General features: G+C 34.7%; 1 protein-coding gene across 1 annotated transcript; it reads right to left on the reverse strand.

Annotated features, from left to right (window-relative positions):
- Positions 1–1,662: 1,662 nt before the first annotated feature.
- On the reverse strand, positions 1,663–8,836 carry LOC114722740 (uncharacterized protein At1g08160-like). The gene is made up of 2 exons (XM_028908838.1): positions 8,832–8,836; positions 1,663–2,324 (listed from the first exon to the last, which is right to left on the reverse strand). Exon 2 carries the CDS (start codon positions 2,302–2,304, stop codon positions 1,663–1,665), a length of 642 nt encoding a protein of 213 aa, XP_028764671.1. The 5' UTR covers positions 2,305–2,324; positions 8,832–8,836.
- Positions 8,837–10,221: the final 1,385 nt, after the last annotated feature.

The raw sequence follows: 10,221 nt of genomic DNA on the forward strand, positions 1-10,221 counted from the left end.
AAAATAAAATAATTTACAAAATTATTTGTATATAAATCTAAAAAGAATAATACTCAAATAAAAAATAGATAATTATTCTTAAGTTCGTTGAAGAACATTCATATATGTTGTATCAACAAAAAAAAAGAAAAAAACATTCATGTATGAACTATACATAATCCGGTAAATTAGAATTATTATAATACAAATTTGATATAATGCTATTTTTTAATCATACCAACCGAAAACTGATTCAGTAATTGACTAGTTTGATTAGATAGCAAGAATTAGGTTTTAATACTATGCTACTAATAAGAGTAAGAGGTGAACATATTTTTATTTGAAGTTTTAAATAAGGATGAATGAGGATGTCATGAACATGAACAATAAAATTAATAAAAGCAACATTAAAATTTGTTAGCAAATTCTGGATGAGTTTGCTAAACCAGACATGCTTGTAAATAAAAATAAATTAAAAAGGTATGGTTTTAGAGGATAAAAAGCATGGGATAATGCTAGCTTTTAGACTAGATCATTAATTAATATATTAAAAATTCATGCACAAAAAATAAATAAATAAAAGCCTTTTAGCCAAATGCAATGGCTATTTTTTTAATATAAAAAGGTTTAGGTAAATTAGGTCCTGGGAGCTCAAAGAGATACTTATAGATCGCCTACTAATAAAGTTCTCACATCGCTAATAGGATTTGAACTTTATAGACTATAGACTATGCGCATATTCCTTACTAATAAGATTAACTTTTATTGGCAATGCCATGGCTGTTATCAATAAAGCAGAAATAAAGGTTTAAAGTTTTATGCGCAGATTTGAAGGGCCTGCTTTTACAAAAGAGAAGGGCCATCCTACTCAGCAACACAGGGTTTTGAGAATCCTTATTTGCTTTTGAGTAGCCCCTCTATTTTTGTCGATTCTCTTAAATTAATTTAATCAGCTTAGTTATTTTTATTTCTAAAATGCAAATGAATTATCCTCCCACAAAACAAAGCATTGAGAACTGAGGAGATTCATCCTTATATACATATATATATATAATTAAATAATTTAATTTTTTTGAACTACCTAGTCAGTACTTTACTAAACTTTAAAGTCACTGGGTGGTTATTTCAAAGTTACGATTTAAACCCTTGAATTATTAAAAAATAATTGACAAATGACAAAGTTTGAATTTAAGAGGAAATGCCATTTGATTTGGCAAGTTAAAAATTAAAAAACATAAAGAATAATTTTATAAATATATACACATATATATGTTTAGATGAAATAAATTCACCCAATATATGAATATTAAATATTTTTAATTTCTTAAGAATAATTTTTATTTAATATTGTAAGTTTGCAACGCTCTAAACTCCGGTTTTTAAACTCATCAAAATTCTTGAATCTCCGTCACCGTCCGGCCAGGCCGGGATCGTTCTCGGAGTTTCATGTGGATCGAACTCCGTCCGTTCGAATTTCAAAGCAAAAGAAATTCCATTTTTGGTAATCATCAATCTTTCTATCTTCTTTCACCTACCTAAACAGTTTGACTGAATCATTCTTCTACACTTGTATTTAACAACATATCCAGTATTCATCTACTATTTCTTTTCTGTATCCAAAATTCTAAATCCATATTAGAAACTTGCTAGAAAACAGCAGATTTTTACAGTAAAAAATCATCTTCATCGCTTTGTCATGCACGTTCTGGTTACTTCAACTCCACTTGGTGGACCAGTCATCTCAATCTGGCATGTGCTATGGATCCAGAAAGACATATGAATGAAACCCGCAATGGCTTTCACTCTAAAGGTTGCCCTCACGATGTAGTTCACCTTGTTGCTCTGAACCTGCCTCTGAAGCTTCACGCCTAGATCCTGAGGCAGAAACACCAAGCTCGAAATGAAGTGAATAGGCTGCAACCTCGTTTCCCTTCGCTTCTGTGTGAACGGCTGAATCTTCTGACTCGATATGACCCTGTCCGCGAAGAAAAGCTCGATGTCGCCAGATTCAAATTTCACGTCGATTTTCCTATTAGGGTTCGAGAAATTCGCGAGTAGAACAAAATCGCCGTTCAGGTACTCCAGAGAGTCGAAGTACACGACGTTGAGGCTTGCATTGGGAATGTCGAATGTAGGGTTTTTCGGTTTGATGGTGAGGAAGACGATCAGCGTCGCAATTCCGAAGAAGATGAGGAGAACGCTGAATATGAGGCACAAAACTGCAGCAAACCATACTGCTGGGTTAGTTCTTCGAACTCTTGGTTGTCTCAGTGTTGTTGATAGCCTACTATACTTTCCGAAAAAATTTGGTGATTCTAATTCCATACAACTATGGTTTACCGATGCTGTGATTTGGTCGGTAGAATTTGGCTTGATTTGCTTAGTGGGTGGGGATGCAGATGCTGGTGGAGGTGGGAGATCAGGCATGTTTGAGTAGTAATACTAGAAAAGGCTACTAATTTACTGCACAATTGAAGAAGCAGGTGATGAGAGAAAGTTCATGGAAGCGAGGACGAGGATGAATATGTTAATTTATTCCCAATTGGGGTGGTCGATTAAGGAAAGTAAAAGAGGGAAAGAAGCCTTTAAATTGAGTGGCAGGGTGGGTGGGCGGGTAGGTGGGTGCGGTCGGTGTGTTCTTCTAGCTATTGGCAAAAGTTAGGAATAGAGATATAAGGGAGCTAAAGTTTGAGGCCAAATCAATGTTGGGATTTTTGAATGTTTTGCTTTTGATGCATAAAGAGTTATAGTTCCGCGGAGAACTCTCATTCTTTTATTGCTCTTGCTTTTAAGGTCTAAAGTTTGCGTTTGACTAGGCAATGTCTAGGGGCAATCTTTGAAACTAGTCAATTCAATGAAGGGCTTAGATCAAGCCTGCACACCAGTCATTACCAAGTGTTGCTTCATGATATCAAAACCTGCCTACTTGGAAGAGCAGGATGATTAATCACTAAGGAATGTGTTACACTATTCGGAAAGTGAATCACGTTCTTAGAGTACAACAATCAATCAAATATTTAATCATGGTGGCTAGTGATCCATTAGTAGCACTTTTTGGTGTGTCTCCATCATGAAAGTTCTATTCAATTATATGCTTACTGGTGCTCGTTTGTCTATCTGGCCAAAATAAATAGGGTTTACTCCTCCACAGCCTCGAGTACTGAAAATCAAGGATTAAAAAGAGCCAAAGATTGGAATACAAATCTCTGTCACAACTTTATTATCAGATTTTTAGAAAATAATGAGTATGAAAGAAACAAGCAGAAGACCGTAGAAAGGAAATATAAACGATAAAGCACACAAACCTACCATCTAGATAAGACGAGAATATAAATTTGATATTTATAATTATTGTCTATGTCTTTCTCTTATTGGATTAAATACTAGAGGAGTGTTTGAATTGAAACTAAACCATGATTTTAAAAGTAATTTTACGGTATGCGAAATAAATATGTGGAGGAATTTGTCTCAATTTGAGAAAAAGTATTTTTTAAAAGTATTTTTATGGTTTGCCAAACACCTCTTAGATCCTAGGGAGACAAATCATTTTTGCTAATTGCTAGTGTGCCCGATTGATCAAATGAACCCATCTGCATTTGACATATCGAGACTAGAAGGAGCCATAAGCCATTAGGCCAAGATTTTTAATATTTCATGCTCGGCAGTATCGTCTTAGTGTTATTGCAAATTTACATCTACAATCTTAAAGAAATTCGATGACTAACTGGCTTAACAGTACATTTTGGAGCTTGAAATCGGAAGAAAAATGTGTGAAATATTATTCCTCCGATCATCAAATACTGTTGGTGGGGAGGGTGATTTCTCCTTTTCCCTTTGCTTGGCTCAATCTTTTGGCTCAGCTTCCAATATTGTTGCTTCGTCCCTTGATTCATATGGTCGCTCTCTTTCTCTCCCCTCTCTTCCTCTGTTCTTTCAGTTATGCCTTTTGCTTCTGTTTCGTCGTGTATGTGATTATCTTGAATACAGCAGGGCTCAATATTGTGTAACCATATATGGATTTTGATGAATGACGATGCTTCTTTAAAACTGCATTAAGTTATTGCTCGTACTACTAAGTTCTCTGAGTTCTTTTTCCCTCCCCTTTTGTAGTAAATCTTAATTTATGCACTCGGTCGGTTGGAAAACGATGAAAATTATATTTTTCATACGAGTTCGTCTAATTTATCTTTGCTTGCTCTTCGTTAGAACCTAAACGAAGCCAAGCTATGCTTGGTCGTTTGTTTTCTGGATACCCTACAAAGAGTTTCTAGAAGTCAAGGAACTAAATATTCGATTTTCATTTGGTATTCTAACGAAGCTTAATTTAGGCGTACTTGTTTCTGCTCCTTTAAAAATGCTATATCTACTTTTCTGATTCTCCCATTTGTAGAAGTGCTTGTGTTTTATATATTATTCTTCCGTTTTCCTATGAGCATATCTCATAGATTTTGTTCTCTGAATGAATGTTTTTACATCTGCGCATGTTATCTAATTGTAGACTGTGGATTCTGTCGATCTCATTTACTCTTCTGCTTTTTGTAATTGTTGTTACTACAGCGTTGAATGTTGTCATGTCATTGATTGCTTTTGCTGTTCATTAAGATTAACTTACAATGATGATGACGCTGGGATTTTGTAATTTCATGACATCTGAAATTGATTCTTGATTTTCATTTGGTAACCTACTTGTTTCTTTCTACTTTAAAATCTTTGGCCGGAAGAATTCTGATTCTCTACTTTTTGAGGGGCAAATTCTCAATGAACATCTTATAAATTATTTTTAATAAGGTGTTTTTACTTTTGTTCATGTTATCCAGCTTGTAGATTCTATCAATCTAGTTTACTCTTTAGGATACAGTGTTGAGTGTGCATGTTAGCTATGTCATTAAACAAGCAATGTTCCAATAGTTGCTGTAGATTATACACGCACGCGCACACTTATGTTAAGATTAGGCTTAAGATATTGAAGATGTTTATTCTTTTCTGTTCATTAAGATGATTTTAGAAAGAAGTACAAGGAGGCCATGTCAAATTTAGATGAGTTACAAAAGTTTGGAGCATGTGTGTTACATGGTGTGGATGCAACCAAAAAGCTTCACTCAGACTTGAAATGAGGAAATTTGATAGGATTATTTTCAACTTTCCTCATGCAGGCTTTCATGGCGGAGAAGACAACTTGTCTCTAATTAAGTGAGTTCTTCAACAAATTCATTTTATTGGTGTCTCACCTTATGATTTTTATGGTCAACATATATATAATCGATATGTGTCAGATTTATAGTTTGAAAATGTAACATTGTTGGGGTCTTTCCATAGTTATACTGTTTAAGTTTTTAGATTAATGTAGAGAATGTAAATGAAAGAGATTCTTACCCTTTCTGGAAGATTGTATTGTCCTGACCATTACTGTTCCTCAGAATCTGATTTTCAATAGAGAATAAGTGCCAATCCTGATGTCTTATTCTGTTTTCTAAGGTACTTTGTGGCGTATGAGAATTTTAGTTTTCCAAGGATGTGGGAACTTATTATTTGTACACAGTTGGAAAATGACATATGGGAACTGAGATTGGAGGGAAGCTCTATAGCTTCAATAAGAACTCAAGTGCCTGTGTTTTTTTTTGGTCTCAAATGATTTTATAAAATGATTTGTTAAAATAAGTTTTTGAAAACAAAAAACTATAAAAAAACTACTTGGATAATTGTTCTAAAAAAATTACATTTAAAAATAAACATACTGAGATCGGAGGGCGAAGCTCTATAGCTTCAATAAGAACTCAAGTGCTCAAGTGGAAAAAAGGCTATCAGACGAAAAATAAGATAATTGTCATGCTCTTGTTATAAAACTAAGAGAATTGAGAGAAGAGAAGATTGGAACATTTCTCATTCCATTCAAGATAGTGAACAGATGATACATGCCTTTTATTTATAGGCACAGCTCTTTGACAAAATGTACAGATTATATAATAATATGAGATATTGTGAGATATAAAGATAATATAAGATATTGAAGATAATGAGAGATATGGACATCCACATAAATATTATTGTGTTCATAATAGCTCTAAAATTTTAATATATTTTTTCTATTGAATAACTTCTAAAAATAATAAAGTCATTAATATCAAGGAGCATATTCAGAATCCGGTCAAAAAAAAAAAAAGGAGCTATTCAGAACGAAATGATTTAGCTACTATAATAAGTGACATGTAGATATGAATTTTACCTGTTTTGCTCCTCTCATAAATTGTAGAACAAACCCTTTCTATTGATATGGATCTCTAAAATAAACTTTTAACAATTGTCATGTTTTTATGAACGGCGCAAATCTGAAGAAGATGGGGTAAACTAATGTTGTCATCTTGAGTGATCAAAAGAAAGAGAGGAAGAGGTGAATAGTTGGTGAATGAAAGGATTGAATTTGTATATGAATAATAATGAAACGTGAAACTTAAGTTAAGCCTAACTTAATAATTTTATAATTAAATTTAAAAATTAATATAAATGAATTACATATAGTTATATATAATGCAAACAAGAAATAAATAAATAGGCTATACTTTACAAAAATAGGTCTAGCTATTTGTTTACAAAGGCTTGGAATGACAATGAACCTCAGCCTGAGTCTTATTTTGTTTAAAGTAATGGGACCTTATGTTTAATAAAGAAGAATTAATTTTTTATTTTTTTAATTTTTAACTCATTTATAATCATTTCTCTGATTATAATTCGGTGTGACTCAATTCTTAAAGTTTTGACTAGTTTATAACTCAGTCTCTTATCTTTTTATTTTTTAATATTAATTAATATCCTTATCATTTATAATTTAGGGCATGTTTGGATAAAAATCAGTTATGATTTTAAGAGTAATTTTATGATAGACGAAGTAAATATTAAAAAGAGTTTTGTCTCGGCTAAAAACTCTTTTGAAAGTGATTTTACATTCTTCCAAACAGCCTTCAGTCACCATCCTTAAATTGCTTCCACCTAAGCTCCATCTGGAATTTTTTTATAATATTAAATAAAATCAATTCATAAGGGCTGGACGACGGAGAATCGGAAGGAAAGTTGCAGAGCACCCAAGCTTGCTAACGTCTCTGGCGTTGAAATTCAAGAGCTTCAATGTTAGCGGCCAATTAATTTCCAGCTTCAAATCTAATACCCACTTCCATCCATTTTCACGCTGAAGTTCAGACCCTCCTCCCCTATTCTTCCCCCACTTCAGCAAAATGTGATGCGTCGATGATTTGATTTTGAAACAGTTCATGGGGTCTATAAGCTTGAAGACATGGGTCATTAGTTTCCCACCTATTTTACCTTCTGATTTTCGCATCATAGCTCTCAAAAGAGCATTGTTCAGTCTTTTTAAACGTTGGAAGGTTACGTTTTTTTTTTCCTATTGAAAAGTGTCATCATTACAAAACCAACAAAGTAACCAGAACAAGTAAGCTCTCATCACTGTCCTTCTCTACTTAGAAGGGTGGAGGGTGATCGAAAGTACAAAACAGTGTCCAAGTTATGAGCAGCTTTAGCTAGGAGTTAGCACTAGAGAGGTCTTCCCTATAAACAAAAGGCAAGACCTGGCAAGACCTGCCAATCCCTATCCAGATGCAATCTTGCATCATTTATAATGTCACAAAAGGATGATCCGCATCGCAGCCTCGCGAAACCAAATTTGGCTCCAATACAGTCCGAGTAAAGAATGACTCGATAAATCCTTTTGACCAGCTGATATGTAATCCCTGCATGATGGCTAGTGTTTCTGCAATGGCCGAAGGTACTGTTTGTGAGCTTACAACTAAGCCACAGATCCATGGGCCTTTTTCATCTCTTAGGATTCCTCCGCATCCACTATGTCCATCCTATAGAACCGACCCATCCACTTCTAGAGTGACATAATGCTCCTGCAACGGTTGATGTTCTTGTCTTCTACTACTATCTATATAACGATATCCCATTTCAGATAGAGCAGGTCACAGCAAACTTTAAGGTCAAGCAACTTTGAGAGACTTGCAGAGAGTCAGTAGGTTCTTTATTAGTAATATTTGGATCAAAAAGTTTGTTACATATGTGACCCAACATATCCACAACGCAAATGGGATAAGCAAATAGGGATGCCCAGGTGAGTTTCTTCGTAAAAGCTTTGCCTGCTTCCTTCTTAAGATTCCATTTGATCCATTCTACTCCTTGAAGGGAGTTAAACTGAGTCCAGTATAATGGTACACAGCATTGATCTCCATCTGTGAATGGCAATTATTGCAGTCACGAATCAGGTGCATATCGCTGTCCAAGTCCAAATCAAAGATGAAAGGCAGTTTGTTGTCAACTCCACAAACCCCTCCTTTGTCTGAGTTCTTGTCTGAGTTCTGTTGAATGAGCTCGTCCATGTGAAAACAGCCCCTATAGAAAGATTTGACCTGCTCTGGTACGGTACCTTAATTGCCAATTTTTTTCCAAACATTGACCTGTTTGGATAGGTGTTCAAGAAGCCCAAAGGGAGACTTGTAAGCCGACACACACGATTGCAAATTTAAAACATGTTTGGTTGAGCTTTTCCTTAATTTACTTATGGGCAAAGGTAAGATTAGAAGCACGATTGGGTAACAATTTTTTTAATAATGGTTCTAATTTTAAAAAACATATATTTTAGTCTTAATTTCACTTCTTTCTATTAAAATAAATTTAAATTGTTTATTATATTATATAAATTTATTTGGTTTTTATTTTTTTATTATGTTATAAAAGTCATACCCATTTTGATAATTTACACAACTAAACTTACTAATGTTCAATGTCATAATCCAATGTAATATGAATTTGGTTTAAACTAACTTTTATAATATTCAATCCAACACAAATCACATTACTCAATTTAACTTTTATTCAATCTAACTTTTTTAAAAGTTAAATTCAAAATAAAGTACTTTTTTACTATTAATGCTAATCCAAACAGACTCATCGTCTGCCTGGTATGGGGTAACTGCAAGAAAAAATTTATAAGCGAAGAATTAACTGTAAACAACCTCAATAGATGGTTTCCAAATATATTTTTCCTCTCCTCTTTCCTCGTGGGGTGGTCAGGACTCGGTCAACATAAGCCTGGGCCAGGGAATCTTGTTTCTTTGCCGTGTCCTCCATCATCCACATAGTCAGCGACTAACTATGTAAGTTTAACCAAGTGCCTCAAGACCAGGGATCAAATTGATGAGTGGTGTATTAATCATCTGCCATTACCCCTTTTTCCCCAATCCTTTAATGAAATCTTTCCAGACCTCACTCACACCTTTCCAAGTAAGGGAAGCATTAGATTTCTTCCTTACACGAGGGCGTGGGCCATGCCCTGTGTCATATTTCGTTTGTAGGACCTTCACCGGCATCTTTATCACAGACCAGTTCCAGCATAACTTCATCATAACAGCTTCATTCTGCTTCCTCAAATTCTTAATTCCCAATCCTCCCGTTTTCCTGTCCCTCCGTAATCTTCTGCCAAGAGAAATCAAGTGAAGTTTTCTGTTCCCCATCCTACTCCTTACATGAAGGTTACGTTTTCCATATAGGAAAGCTTAGAAACCTCGTAGTTTATATGCAGGGGGCAGGGGAGATAATTGCTTTAACAATGAGCTCTCTTGCTCAGACCATAAGGCAGAAGCTTGTCGATTTGAGTGATGAGGAGGAGAAAAATGGTTCAAATATTATTCTTCCCATCATCAAATACTGTGGTGGGTGAGGGTGGATTTCTCCTTCTCCCTTTGCTTGGCTCAATCCTTTGGTTCAACTTTCAACACGTTGTGCTTCGTCCCTGACACCTATGGTCTCTCCTCTCTCTCTCTCTCTCACACACACACACACCCACACACTTGCTCTTACATTTGTGTGGGTGCAATGTTTCTTCTTCAAAATTTTCCCTTCGTCGTGACAGATGTCATATTTGGAATACTGAGTTATCTAAAATAGTATAGTGTTGTTTTCTGATTGCTTGATGAGACGCTTCGTACAATATACTACGTTAAATGTTTATTTTCACCCCCTTCCCTCTTTAAATAACTATTATTCTCCTTAGTAGTTTACAAAACACTGAATTTGATTCCTTCGCTTGTTTTCTAAGCACCCAAAAGAAGTCAAGCTATGCCCTGCAATTTCGCTGAAGGGATCATTGATAATCGGAAGCTTTCTCGGTTGTGATTTTAACTCCATGTACATAAGGAATCTTAACATTTGACCTTTTATTTATTATTTTTATTTATT

The sequence above is a fragment of the Neltuma alba genome, unplaced genomic scaffold (assembly GCF_004799145.2).
Source record: "Neltuma alba isolate B1F8T4 unplaced genomic scaffold, ASM479914v2 tig00012109_pilon, whole genome shotgun sequence".
NCBI lineage: Eukaryota > Viridiplantae > Streptophyta > Magnoliopsida > Fabales > Fabaceae > Neltuma > Neltuma alba.